This window comes from Neolamprologus brichardi, chromosome 23, assembly GCF_056152115.1.
Source record: "Neolamprologus brichardi isolate AB-2024 chromosome 23, ASM5615211v1, whole genome shotgun sequence".
In the NCBI taxonomy this organism is placed as follows: domain Eukaryota; kingdom Metazoa; phylum Chordata; class Actinopteri; order Cichliformes; family Cichlidae; genus Neolamprologus; species Neolamprologus brichardi.
This window is the reverse complement of record NC_142125.1, coordinates 9,035,267-9,050,128: the sequence shown is the minus strand read 5'-3', so window position 1 is coordinate 9,050,128 and position 14,862 is coordinate 9,035,267. Positions and strand designations below refer to the sequence as shown.

At 41.1% G+C, this 14,862-nt stretch overlaps 1 protein-coding gene across 1 annotated transcript in view; it reads left to right on the top strand.

Moving 5' to 3' along the window:
• The window catches only part of sh3rf1 (SH3 domain containing ring finger 1), a 46,865-nt gene that overhangs the window by 30,164 nt on the left and 1,839 nt on the right, over positions 1–14,862 (top strand). Inside the window, exons 4-10 of the mRNA XM_006790225.3 lie at positions 123–218; positions 3,799–4,104; positions 8,633–8,743; positions 11,738–11,865; positions 12,571–12,741; positions 14,096–14,379; positions 14,472–14,791. Of these exons, the coding sequence (XP_006790288.2) occupies positions 123–218; positions 3,799–4,104; positions 8,633–8,743; positions 11,738–11,865; positions 12,571–12,741; positions 14,096–14,379; positions 14,472–14,791 (1,416 nt within the window). The remainder of the gene's footprint in view (positions 1–122; positions 219–3,798; positions 4,105–8,632; positions 8,744–11,737; positions 11,866–12,570; positions 12,742–14,095; positions 14,380–14,471; positions 14,792–14,862) is intronic.

Here is a 14,862-nt window from a genome sequence, read left to right as displayed (position 1 = left end):
TAATAAAGCTTTGCACCCACCTCATTATTTCTGTTCAGTGTTTGTTCCTCAAGGATGAGCAACTCTCTTAGTTAGCAGTATGCTTAATGAGTGTTTTCCTGTCTGTCTGTCTGGAATTTCAGGATGATATCCTGACTGTGATCCGCAGAGTAGATGAAAACTGGGCCGAGGGAATGCTGGGAGATAAAATTGGAATTTTCCCCATCTCGTATGTTGAGGTAAGACGACTAACGGGACTCTACAGTGTCACCAATCGCTCCAGGAGCAGGTGTCTCACTAAGATCGGTTCCTTTGAACACCTTCCTTATATATCTCACAAAATATGTATGATACTCCTCATCCTTTTGAAATGCTTATGTTTCATTGAACCATTAAAAGCGTCTTTGAAGATTTAGACAGTCGCGGTCTCACTGACACTCTCGTGCAAAAGCTTTAGGAATAATTTAGACTGAATTAAGCAAATCTTTGCCCTTGAAAGATCATTTCATTTTCACTTGAAGACACCGTTCAAGTGAAGATCAAATAGGTGCGACTCGCTCTGCAAATGTCTGCCTCCTCTTAAATATGCACTCATTGACCACTTTATTATGGGCAGCTGGGATTTCCACACACTGGGTTCTGTAGCGTTTGCAGAGAATGATCAGTTTCCCAAATAATACAAAATGGAAATCATGGATCCATCCTGCTTTGTGTCAGATGTTCAGGCTGGTGGTAGTGTTAAGTGTTCAAGATGTTTCATTGGTACATTTTGGATCAGTTATACCTACTGAGCACTGTCCATTCCTTTATGATGGCTGCTTCCAGGATTACACACCGTGTGACAATATATGTAAAGATTTAATGCAGTTTTGAAGGCAAAAGGGGTCCAACTCTGACAAACTGTGCCTAAGAAAGTGTCTGGTGAGTTTATAATGGAGTAGAATTGTTTGGGGGTGGGGGTGGGGGGTTGTTATGAGCAACAAAAAACAGAAAAATTATCATTAGTCTCTTTCCGGAAATCATGCATTGAGAAATATCCACAGACCTCGTGAACAGTTTTTTGTAGGAATCATACTCATTTTTAATCACACTGCACCCATCCATCTACCCATTAAGTGAAACTGAGGCATGTGACAACAGGAGAGGATGCAAACGTTAATGGCGTCCTTGGCTGAGCTGGTATGTTAGCCCTCTTCAACCTTCTTTTGATAGCAGATGTAAACCATAGGAAGCAAAAAACAAAAGTTTCCTAAATGAAACTGTTCACATTTTTGGGTAATTGGATGATGATGTCTACAGCTGCTGACATTTTTTTTTTTTTTTTTTTTTTTTTTTTTTTTTTTTAAATTTGACCGGCTCAAGTCACGTTTTGTGGTTTAATTAGAAAGCATGCACCTCTGTAGTCAGTATATCTCCAAAACTGGGCAACTCACCAAAATAATCTATATAAATTATTATACAAACATTATAGAATAAATGTTTTTAAATGCATTTGATGGAGACATGGTGTCCATCAATTGGATTGCAGAAGAATCTTGAGGTTAGTCTGTGCAAGTTTTTCAAAGCTGTGACAGTTGTTTTTTTGTTTTTGTTTTGGCTTTTTTTTTTTTATTGCTGTTGTATGTTTTCTGTCCTTTTATACTCGTATTTTTCTACACTGAGTGGGGTTTTTTGCAGAAGCAGAATGCAGTGTTTCCAAGGCTATAAATCATTTTGTATCTTAACAACTGAAACTGCAGAATAGAACATTTTGTTGTCTTCTCCCCTCGATGCTAGGCAGTCGTTTTTCTGGTTTAATAAACAGTGGCAGAATCATAGCAAATGTACAGCAACCTAAAATGTTCTTTGTCTCTGCATAACCAGTGAATATCTAGGTCATAGTTTTTCTTTTCATCGCCTCAGGGGCTTTTGTTGCGTCTTCAGTTGTGCATATGAATTAATCTATAAAGTTGGCCTTATAATTTAATGAGATGAAGGGCTCCCACCTGGTGCTTTGCTCTTAATCTTGCATGTATATTTCTTAATGTGCTGACAGGTCAGTGATGAACCTGCACAGGATATGAGTGTAATGCATAGCTTTTATGTCCTAAGTAGACAGAGCTGCTTGGGGCAACCTGTGACAGCAAGTAAGCACACCCTGTGATTAACTGAACCCTTTTTAGTGTTGCTTCTTTGATTTATACCTCACTGTCAGTCATACATTATGGTGCCTGAAAGGGTTACAAAGCCTGTGGTTTCATAGCTGGCTTTGAACCATCAACTCTTTCAGACTAAAGCCCCCTGCACAGAAGATGTAGCATGAACAGCAGAAATATTATAATTTAGTATTTGTTTGTTCAGTTTAGTTTATTTTAATGTATTAAAAGTCATCCTAGACATATTAGTCAAAAAAATGTGTGCACAAACCTAATGCTAATTGTGTTGACAAATTTGACTAAAGGTAAAGAGGCCGTCTTCATATTGTAGTGTACTTTAGTGTGTTTTGTAAGGGAAAAATTGTCAAAATTGTTGCTTTTTATTATTTTTAGTTTGGTTAGACCACAGTCACACATGCCAAGAAGACATTCAGTGACCCCGTCCCGTAACCCCCAGCCACTGGGTGAAAAATGCTTATTGTTTGCTTACTGGTTGGCGAGAGGTTTGTGGGGGGTAAAATCGGTCACAAAGAAGGTGCTGCGCCAAAGTCCTTGTGATTTCTTTGATCGCTGATCACTTTGATTGCTGTGGTCGGTCATAGTTTGTATGGAATATACCGATTTGTCTGCAAATACTGGCTAACTACTCCCTGACTGATAGTAAAACTAAAAGTGCAATTTAAACCAGAACCAGAGAACTGTCTTCTTCAAAGTAAAAATTGCACCCTTTAAAATGTGTTGGCACAAGCTTTCATCCCGTGACAGGAAGCAGACCCAAACAGCTACTCACTAACTGGTCAGGGGATCCGCTTTTTTTTTTTTTTTTTTTTTTTTTTTTTTTAAAACTAGCGATCAAAGGTTGCCAACTGGTTTCTAGGCCTTTGTGACCGAGGCTTTAACTAAGAACTTGGTTTGGTTTTATATAGAAAAAATCTTAATTTTATTTATATGGCATCTTCACAAAGTCCCTTTACAAAAAAGCAAAACCAGAATACTAAATTCAGATGGGCAGACATCAGGATCAAAAGCATACAGAAGTTAAAACTGAGGAAAACATGACAGAGAAAAAAGTCAACACAGATTATAATACGAATAACAATGTAAAAGCCTTTTTAACACAAAGCTGAACAGCTATTCATAAATGATGAAGGTGAGACGATAGGACTACAAAATATTGCATGAAAGCAAATATATAAAAATGTGTTTTTAGGAAGTTTGTAAAGAATTTTAAGTGCATAAAAGCTTTTTTGTCTCAGTTAATTATAAGCTTGGCAAGCAGCAACCTCATTTGTGTCTGTAAAGGTGACAGTGCTGACGTTGGAGCTTATTCATGTTTTCAAAGCTCTTGGAGGCTGATACAGAATCTCTATATTGGTATAAAATTCACTTCTTGTGTTTATGGGTGAAAAATTTGAGTTAAATTGAATTGTGTAGACATATGTAAGTTAGACAAATGTGAGACAGAGGACTGAAAATGTGATACTGTATGTCCAACTTGGGCACGTTCTTTTCCTGACCCTCTCCACTCAATACATTAAGAGAGACTTCCCCTGACAATAAGATTAATTATAGAGAGTGACAGTTTTCGTGATCATTTTAATGCTTCTTCCCCCATCAGTCCTTCATTTTTCTTACTTCCAACTCCTCTCTTCATAACCCTGCTGGCTCTCCTCCTCTCTTGTAGTTTAATTCGGCAGCTCGGCAGCTTATAGAATTGGACAAGCCGTCCGACTCCAGTGGAGACTCCGGGGAAGGGGCCTCCTCAGGGCCTCAGACAAATGGTGCCCACCGGGCAGGGGAGAAGAAGAACAGCAAGAAACGACATTCTTTCACCTCTCTCACCATGTCGCACAAACCCATGCTAGCGCCTCCCCCCCAGCGCCACTCCATGGAGATTAGCGGGCCGGTCCTCATCAGCTCCAGCAACCCCACAGCAGCAGCTCGAATCGGAGAGATCAGCGGGGGCCTCTCCTGCAGCGCACCTTCACAGGTATGATGCCATTGGGGAGTGCTGTTGCCTCTGAATGATGCTATACAAAATTTTTTAGATGGGTTGTACGTGCCCAAACATATGTTACACACTATTTGTGGTTTTAAAGACAATGTATTGTTTCTTCCTTTCTTTCACATATATAACATATATATTTCTGTCACATATATATAAGCTCATAGTAAACATGGCCAGAGTTTAAATAATGAGGTCAAAAGTAATCACTGTAAGACAGGTTTTTTTGTACTCCTGCATCAGTCTGATGTCAGACCAAGAGGACATTTCCACTTCTGTGTGTGGAGTGTCATCTCCACACACAGAAGCTGCTTTAACCTGTGATGGGCAGCCATTCACAAGAAAGGAGGATCAAGGATTTTTCAGATAGTCAGAGCTGGAGCAAAACCCAGCATTAGATAAACAAGGATTATTTTGAGCCATAAGTCATGCAAAGCTTCTCTAACAGATTTCAAGAATAAGAATTTGCAGTTAGGAATGAGAATAATGGGTCTGCTTTAAACACACAGAGTTGAAAAATGTACATTCCTCTTCACTCCATGATTCTGGTTGAGATGAGTCATTTAACCAGCTGACTTGTAAATATCCTGTTCCCTGGTCTGTAATTGCATAACTTGAAAAAAAGAAAAAGAAGGAAAAACAGAAACCAGCTTCAGCCCTTTTTTCCACAAGATATTTATTGCTTTTCAGAGGCTTCACTCTCCTTCTGTCAGCAATTAGGCCGACTTCCCTTTCCCCCCGTCATACCAAACAGGCCATTGCTCCATCCGAGCGTTTGAAATCATGGATGCGTGACTCTACTCATCCACAAAAATGACTCCAGCTTAGCCCTAAAGGTTTCCACACCAACCCTGACATGACGGCAGCTCACAGCTGCCTTGTGGTTGCCAGCCGGCTGTGATTGAGCTCTGACTTGGCGCTGTGCAAGGCAAATGTTTTGTGGGTTTAACTTGGCCTGGAGCTGTCCGTTTCTTAAAGTTTGTGGATCTAATAATAAGTAAATGGTATTTGAAAAGAATTCAAATAGTTGTTTCTTATCAAAGGGAAGTAAAGGCTGTTAAATTGTAATGAATTCATTTCAAGTAATTTTATAAATGGTGCTGAATTAATCCAGTTAGTTTTATTAGGGGAAGGTGGATTCCCTGACACTTAGTGGTAGTTTAAATTCCTGAGCATAATAGGAAGGGACCTGTTATGCCTTTTCTTATTTTAGTCATTAGCATCCACTATTGCTTATTTAACTGCTACTGAGTCTTAAGCAGCAGGTTTTCCCATCTCATTCTTAATTTTTGGAAATCATATCCAAGCAGATGTATCTGTGAAACCTTGGGACATTGGGTGCATGCTTATTGGCTAGGGACTTGTCAGTCACACAGTGACTACCATGCTTTATCCCGCTTGTTGATAGCAATGAGAACCATAATTCGAAAATTTATGCCCATGTTCCATTTAGTATCACATAAAACTAATGATAGAGGACATAAACATATCAGGAAAGTGTTTACAAAAGTCACAAATAAGGGAGCCAGTTTGCCTGTAGACTTTATACAATTAGTTTGCTTTTGCAGCAGAGGAGTCGCCTCCTGCTGGCCAGAGAGAATTCATGTAGGTTTAAGGCTTTGCTTTTCAGGCCTGTAAGAAATATTCATTTTTTATAGACACTGCATAGCTATAGTGGCTTCTTTCAGACAGAACATGAACTGAGGGGCTTCATTAAGACCCAGCACAAGACAAGTGGAAGGATTATTTTGAACTACAAATTATGCAGTCTAGTCGAATCCATTAATCAAAATATGGAAGAGTTGGAGGTTAATATAAGGCTTGTAGTTTATTATTATTTTGAGAGAGATTTTGTTGTTCTGGGAGTTGTCTGGGAGCTTGCAGCTAAAACATTTTTTCTGTTACTTTCTGATTTTTGTGTATTTGTTTTCCTCTCGTCTTTTTTTTAACGCACTTACTTCATTGTCTGGTTGCTGCAGACTTTCAGAAATGCTACGTTCCAAAACCCCCTATTAAGCTCAATCATTAATCTTTCATCTGCAGTGAGTGTTTATGTGCTGCTTTGTGAGAGGGAGACAAGGCGAGCGCTTGTCTGCAGTAAAGCGGATATTGAGGATCATCCTGTCTTTTTTCTTCTTCTTTTTTAAACTAAAAGCTTTTCATGTAAATATGATTTACGTATCATCAAAGTCGTCTGTCTGTGCAGAAGGCATAATCAGGTTTATAACGACCTTATCCCAGTAATCATTATCAAGATATTTCAGGAATAAAAGAACCTGTATATGTCTGCGTAAAGTGATCCCCCCCCTACTGACAACAGTGCTAATGATATGTGTGATTTATAGAGCTTTGTTTAATAAAAACACGACCGAAAGAGTCCCCAGGCTTTATACGCACAGATTTTGTCTCCTGTCTCCCGTTCACCTTTTCTCATCTTCTCTTCTTCCAATTCCCAAACAATAGACAAAGGTAAACCAAAGAAAACAGGCCATGTTTGAAAGCCTTGACTACAAACCCCAAGGGAAATGTATTTATTTAATTTAACATAGTGCACCCTCCTTGTATTTTGGCATTTATTCTTTTCAGACAGCCGTTTCACTAACAGTGCCACTTGTGAGTAGATTTTTCTTGCCCTCCTTTCTGAAAAATACACCTTAGGAGGCGGCTCTGTCTTAGGCAGTCATCCATGGAGAGAGACCACAGGCTACAGGGAGATATTGTGCATCCAACAGTATGGCCTTGTTGCCAGCACACCATCATGACTCATGTGGATGACTGACTGGGAAAGCCGCCTCTCTTTACACGTCCAATGAAATGTCCTGCTGTGCAGTCACCTGATTTTTGTTGGCCTGTAAGGTCATGAGGCCAACTTTGTGGTTATAACTGGAATAAAAAGCCACACGTGTGCGTCACTGTTTCAGTGAGAGTCATTTACACACAATGTGACAGGCAGTCACAGGGTAATTTTTCACGTCAGTTTTCCCCCACACATAGACCATAGACATGTTTTTATAGAATTTTGTAGTTTTTAATCCGCCTGTTAGAACTACGGCATCTGCATTAGATTTACTAGCACACGTTATTGCCTGAATAAAAACTGGCCTTGTGGGGGTGATTATGCTAATAGGCACAATTGGGCTGTGTGTAGTTACTACAGTGAGTCTCTCTTACCCTAATTAACACAAATGTTTGCCCATTCCTGTTATTTTTGGCCTTTTGATAAGAAGAAAATGTGTCATATGATTTAGTAAATGAGATTCCACTGAAAGAAAACTGCTTAAAAGTATTTTTATCATTTTCCTGGTGATTTTCATTAGTAAGACCAAAATCTTTTTGGAGAGCACCAAAATTATTGTGTGCAAGAGAAATCTTGATTGTTGACAATACATCCGTCCACTTCAAGGTCACGGGAGAGTGGAGGGTCGTAGGGTCCTGTCACAAGGCTTATTATCGACAGTCCCCTCACTTCTTTTAAAGTTCAGTCGCTGTAAACTCTTTTCACTTTTTTCAGTGAGTCTCTTCTCTTTCCTGTGTTGGACTACAGCTGAAACAGATCTGGATATCTGCTGCTAACTAGATGGAAATTCTAACATGAATCTGGAGGCGGTGAAAACCTGCTTCATGTTGCTCTACGCAGACCTCACAGAGGCTGCACAACAAAAGAAAAACCACCAGCTGCAGTCCAAAGTCATGAATGCAGCTACTCGGAGACCATTCCAGTGGTCAGCGAACCGTTTTATTGATATTCACTCAGGTGTTTAAACTTATCATTAAGGGGAGGTTTTCCAATGTTGTGTTCATGGCAGAAAGACTGAACAAATGGTGCAATGCAACAAAGGACTAATGCAAACTGATGGTTTCAGGGAGATGGGAAACATCGGGCTACAAGACACAGCCGAAACAAATCCAAGATGATGAGACAGGGGAAGCGAAACTAGAAAAGAAGTCCCAGTGACAGAAACTACCAGTATAAAATGGGAAGTCATAAAACAATTAAATACCTAACACGGAAAGGGAGACGGTGAATACAGGATGAAAAACTGAAGCTCAGCTAATTATCTTATTTAGCTTATTATATTAACTTCTTACATTTTTTATTTAATATAATATAATTATTATATGTAAACTATATCTATTTATGAATCACAAAAGGAAACAGAACTGAGACAGGAAAGAATAAAATCCTGGAAAAGATAACAGGAGTTAGAAGCTCGAATACAAAACAAAATGACCAAAACAAAGGGCAAACTAAGAAGTAAATATACAGCAATAAACCTAACTAAAATCTAGGGTCAAAAACCCCGGACCACAATTGTTGCACGGTTATTTAGCTGTACTGACATCCAAATCTGTGCCATAAATACTCAAAGCTGTGCTGGGATCAGCAGTGATGCACATATGTCCTCATCCTGTAGGTGTAATTAATCAGAATAGCTGGAGCTCATTTCTATTCTTTGTGTGTGAGGAGTCGTTGCAGTGTTTTTAATGGTCTACATTTGTCTTTTGTTGACAGGTACATATTTGCACAACTGGCCTAATTGTGACCCCGCCTCCTAGCAGTCCTGTTACTACAGCAACCGTCTTCACATTTCCCTCAGAGACGAGCTACACATCCATCCCTGTGGTAAGACTTTAAAATTCATACAAATGCTGTCTTGAGCAAATTTTTTTCTTTTTTTAAGTAAATGTTGATTGTTACTGGGGATTTGAGTGGTCTAATAAGGATCATTGGTTCTCTTGTTGTGGGTAATTTAGTAAAAAGACATCCACCCACCATAACCTCTTTTTACCCCTCAGCCTGTAAAAGGCTGATAGGGCATTTTTGTCAACCTGCCAGGCGGGCAACGTGGACACCCAAGTTTGTCAATACGACAACTAGAAAATAAAGCAACGTAGGAATTTGAAATTAATGCTATAAGTGCTATAAGTGCTATAAGTATCTACTAAAAATCTTGGATGACTTTGAATCTCAGTGACCCTGACCTCAAGGTAATAACTGGAGAAGGAAGTCACTCAGGATTTTCACATTCACAACTTAAGTGTACCTACTAAAAATTTCAGTGGCCGGTGGCCTTGACCTCAAGGTCAAAGTGTGAATGCACCGTCAGGCCTACCGGAGCTTAGATGGACTGTATTGCAGGGCTTGTAAAAAGTGGTAGAAGCCCAACATTTAGTACACCTCTTATGTCACTCCAGACTTTCAAAAACAGCATAACATCATCTGGCAATGGCATACATTATACCGGTTATTCTATTAAGATTGGATTAACTGATCCAGTAATCCTCTGAGGTCTAAGTTATCGTCTCTATCACCTGTAGGATTAAAATGTAGGTTTGCGGTTACCATCAATGAAGACTTAAACCTCAGAGCGTTAAAACATGTTGCTGATGATTGGCCAGACATCCGTTTATGTCAGGGTCTGATGAAGTTTTGTTCATCTGTATTCTGTGCCGATAATGGTTTTACAATTCTACACTTTGCAAACAACTTTTTAACAACACCTATGTGCAGAGGGAAAAAGAATGAGTGCAGCTAAAAATGTCAAGAAGTCCCTGCAGCCCACACAAAGCAGCACGTACACTTCCTGTCTGTCTGTGTGTATGCTCTGGCATGTGGAGTTTCTGAATGAGCAGGAATGTGTACACAAAAGGTTGCGCTCTCCGCTTCACTTGGGAACCCAACATGATGTTTTTGTACAGATGATTTCTCCAGCCTGCAGGCAACCTAATTATCTCAGCTCAAGCGTCGGCAGCGAACCGAAACGCACATCGACACTCACACATACACACAGCCCATACGCACACCGCAGGGCTGTCTGAGTGCCACTCTCCTCCCCCAGTGTGTCATGGAAGCTATTACTCTGCTGTGCAGAACTGCCAGCATTCGGTTTGGGAAGACTCATCTTGCTCCTGGATAGGAGAGTCCTCTTCAGCATCATTCCAACACACTGAGACTTCATCTGTTTTTTTTTTGTTTGTTTTTTAACAGTTTACGATTTTATGTGTTGTTTTCTCTTTTTTTGATTATTTACTGTGTTTCATTTCCAAAGTTACTTATAAACACAGATTAACTGACTCCAAAACTACGACTCATGGCAAAGAGAAAACAAAAGGATTCATAACCAAAGTTTGAACACAAATTATAACCGGTTAATGCCAATATATGTAGGTCCTGCCAGGTTAAATTGTTATTTAAAAATATGCCAGCCATAAGTACTAAATATACGCAAGTTAAAAGGACATTTTGTCACCATTTTGGAGTGTAGAAAGAATAAAAGGGTTTGGGAAGAGCTCAAAGCTCAGATGTGAAGAGGAAAAAAATAAGATGAAGTTTCACTAGACCCAAAATTAAATCTGTTTGATCTTTATTCAGAAGAACAAATTTTCACTAAAACTAATATTATATATTGAAAGATAACAAAAACATATGTTTGAAAAGCTTCAGGGGCCATTTTTACTGTCATAAAAGAATGTCATTTTCCATTTATTTAGAGAAAAACAGAGCTGTTAAAGACAGATCCTTCCATTCAATTTTGCTTATGTGAAGTTGGGTAGCAGTTGGTAGCAGTCTAAGCAGGGTAACACTTTTTAGTTACTCCTCCTGTTGAGGCGTTTCCAAGCCACATAAAATATTCTAGATCTATCCTAGACCTCCTTCAAATTGAGCATGCCCAAAAATCTCCACAGGAAAGCAGCCAGAAAGCATCTTGTTTAGATGCTCCAATGATACCACCAAAGAGATGGAGAACTTGGGTGAGCACTAGAAAACGGTTTCCTCCTGGACCTGGAAGAGAAGCCCGTTGTCAAGCATCTGGTAGCTGTGATCCATATGGCTCAACTGAGCATATCCTGAATAAATATGTGTTTGCTGTCCTTTGGTTTGCCCATCCATCGTAACAGATTTTAAGGTAGAGTGCAATGGAGGCTGGGCAGCAGACATCAGATAACAAGTTTATAATTTTCAAACATGAAAAATTAATCTTGTGAATTTTTGACTTCTTCCTAAAATTGTACTTCTGGTTTGTGTGGTGACATAGGAGGTTGGTGACTTATATTTTAATCCTGTAATCCTAGAAGCACAAAAGACATACAAAGAAAATCCCCTAAAGGCCTCCAGTCAAAAGCTTGAGTCTCTTTTGACCTTAAAGACGGTCACCAAGGGAAAACAAGTGAGTCAAGATGAATCTACTCATGACTGGTTTGAGGGTTGCTCTCAAGTGTGCCAACAGACATGCTTTTCACTTCATATGTTCCCAATTATATACTGCAATGGATTTAACATCAAGCTATGCGGTGTCCTAGCAACAAACAAACAAGCAGAAAAAGAGATTCTCCGTTGCAATGGGATGTCGGGGACGAAACGACGGAGGCTGCCAAACCACTCTCCCTGGTGTTGACAGCTGGAGGGAATAACCCAAATGACAGATGATCTCTCATTCTTCTTCTTCCTTTGTTTCTCATAAACAAACTGGTTTCTGTGCTTATGCAACGTGCAGTCTGTTTGGTTTTTTTCTTCTTCCTGTGGTCCATTCTGCTTTTTTTTCTCATCTTTCTGATTCAAACTGAGAGGAAATAAGTGACATAGTGAAAAATAATGTGATTTTTTTTTCCTCTATAGGATGCTCTCCCACCACCCCCACCGCCTCCCCCCCAGTCCTCCGTCGGTGGAGCTGCATATTCGCTGGCTGCCGGACAGAGACCCTCCCCCAGCATAAGCGACCAAAGTGGGAGACAAAGACCCACAGTGTGAGTAATAAAAACAGTCCCACATGAAAATATGCAGTCTTCTGAAATGTGCAGTGAAATGTCACAAGCGGTTTGTGCACTGATGGCCCAAAGCCTTAATGCACATGCTCGGATCAGAGGGAGGAAATCCTCGTCTGTCTCTCACACAGCCCCCCCTTTCTCCCTCCCTCCCCCTCATCTGTCAGTTGAGAGTCTGCAGAGTGTGAGCTTCTGCTCAGGTGAAGGGGTCAAAGTCTGGGAGTGACAGTCTCCTGGGTCCCATTGGTCCATCCACTCGGTGACCCCTGACTTTTGACCCTTTCACCTTTTACCCTCATTACTCCCTGAAGACAAACCACACACCTGATAAGAATTAGATCCACTCATGCCTGTTTTCCTGCCATTGCATGCATGTCAGACTCATCCATTTATGTTCCCTCGCAGACAACACTGAAATCAGACTGAAAACATCCCAGCTGAGGCCTGCTTTTTTGGCTGCGGTAGAGACATGACCCACAAATTGTTTTGTCCTCCAGTGCAGATTTTCTCTGGGTCAGAGGGCACTGTCTTTGCTGGAGGCTCCCAGAGGAGCTGATGACAGATGTACTGGATGATGGGATGAACGCAAAGCAAATGGCATGCTTTTATTCCAGAAGGGAGAAAGTCCGCCATGAAAGCCATCTATGTGTCTGGTAAATGTCTCATCTTTGTTTGTTTTTCATGCAGCTATGTGGCAATGTTTCCCTACACTCCTCGAAAGGAGGATGAACTGGAGCTGAGGAAAGGAGAGATGTTTCTGGTGCTGGAACGCTGTCAGGATGGCTGGTTCAAGGGCACGTCCATGCACACGGGAAAGATTGGAGTGTTTCCTGGGAACTACATGAGCCCCGTCAGCAGGTCAGGCATTTATTCTTATCAGCATACTGTATACACACACACTCGCAGGTGCACTCGCTTTCACATCCTTTTGTTTATGATGCAAAGCTATAGCATAAAAATTCCTCCAGTTTGCTGATAGTGTAAAGTATGCTGTGTTTTATTGATAAAGCCACACCTGATGTTTATTCTGTACAAATGCTTTTTGCTGAGTTATTGAACCAGCTTAGCAAAGGATAATTCCCATAAAGAATACATTTTGCTGCACAAATTCCTCGTGTGAGTTTTTTGTTTTCCTGCATTCAGCTTTCAGCCTGACAAAAGTAAGTTTTCGGTTTATGGTCAATTTAAACCATAACCGTGACTCTTATTAGTCACAGTTTAAGACCAGAAATCTTTACCATCTTATGGCTAATGTAATTTACTAAATGCTGCTTCAGTTCCAAACAACCACAGAGAGACACACAGACTTAAAATTTTCCAGATTCTTTCAGGGTCAATAAAATGATTGGTACAGCTGCTCCTCCAGGTGCTAAAATCAAAAATATTGTCCAGGCATCATCGACAGAAAAGTGTTTATGAGGTGGATCGGGTAGTGGTAAGCTACTTAAATCTGGAAATGATGCTCCATGTTCTGACTGAGGTCCTTCTAAAAACAGAGCTACGGTGCTGTGCATTTTTATTTGTCCGTTTATAATCTCCCGTTTATCTGAAGTCAGGTCACAGTGACTGCTGGCTAAGCCAGGTATTCCAGACCTCGCTTTTCCCAGCAATGTGTTCCAATTCCTCCTAGGGGATCTCGAGGTGTTCTCAAGCCAGCCAGGAGAGCTGTGTAATCCCCAGTGAGTTCTGGGTCTATCAGTAGGGTACAGCTCCTAAACCTCCTAAGGGAAACATCCAGGTGGCATCCTTGTAAGGATGGGCGGTCTCCTTTTTGACACAAAGGAGCAGCATCTCCACTCTGAGCTCTTCACCTTGTGTCTAAGGCTTAGCCCAGCCACCCAGTGGGTTAGCTAATTATGTTAGCTCGTACCCGCAGTCTTGTTATTTTCAGACACTGCCTTCACCATCACTTGTAAAGATCCTGAAATATTTAAACTTTCTTATTTGGGGCAACAACTGTCCTCCAAACCAGAGAGAACAATCTGCTTTACTGAAATATTTGGTTATCATAATGTCAGGATCTTAAATTTGATGTACTGAAATCTTAGTTGTCCAGGCTGTGATTAATCTTTTCTGAAACCCTAATATATTGGTGTTCTGGATGCTAGTGCACACACTAGAGCTGCCGGGCACACTTCACACTAAAGATGCATCTTATCGTATAAAGCTGCACTGTGTCTTACACCGTTTTACTTCCTCTCTCCCTCTGCAGGACGGCGTCTGGGAGCTCTCAGCCCAAAGTGCCCTTGAGTCTGTGCACTCAGGCAGGCAGAGGTGTCACCATCGTCAGCCCCTCTTCTGCTCCCCTTGGAGCCATTGTTTCAGGGCCTGATTTTAACAAACCGCTCACTGTATGCCCCGCCGCTGCACCTGCCAGCTCCCAGCCTGTAGCGGTGGTCACCACAGCTCAAACAGCCACAGGCCAACAGCCAAAAGTCTCGCTGCACGTCACCTCCCAGATGACCGTGAATCAGGCTCGCAACGCAGTCAGGACAGGTAAACTCACTGGCTTAAAATGGATTTTGTCCTTTTGTATGAAGACAAATTTAAACCTATGAAAACCAAATTTTCATATATTGAATTTGCAGCTGCATGTCACAGTCAGGACAGGCCCACAGCAGCAGTGACACCAATACAGTCTGCAACACCCGTGACGTATCTCCCACACCTCGCAGTGTGCTCGCAGCCCGGGTCAAGCCCTGCACAAGGCTGCACTCGAGTAGGGGTGGCAATGGGCTGCGCAGCTGCCTCCTTGACCCCACCCAATGTCAGCGCTGCATCTTTGGATAGTGACGCTTTGAGACCTGTACCTGTCCTCACTGTGCCCGTCGGCCCTGGGAGCAACTCCGCTCTCAATCCCACATCTAACAATGCAGCTCCTGCCTGCAGACTGGATAAAGACATCAAGGTTGGACTCTGAAAGAATTAAAATGGTCTCCAATTGTCTGTTGCTGTTTGTGTTTTTAATAGATACCTGTT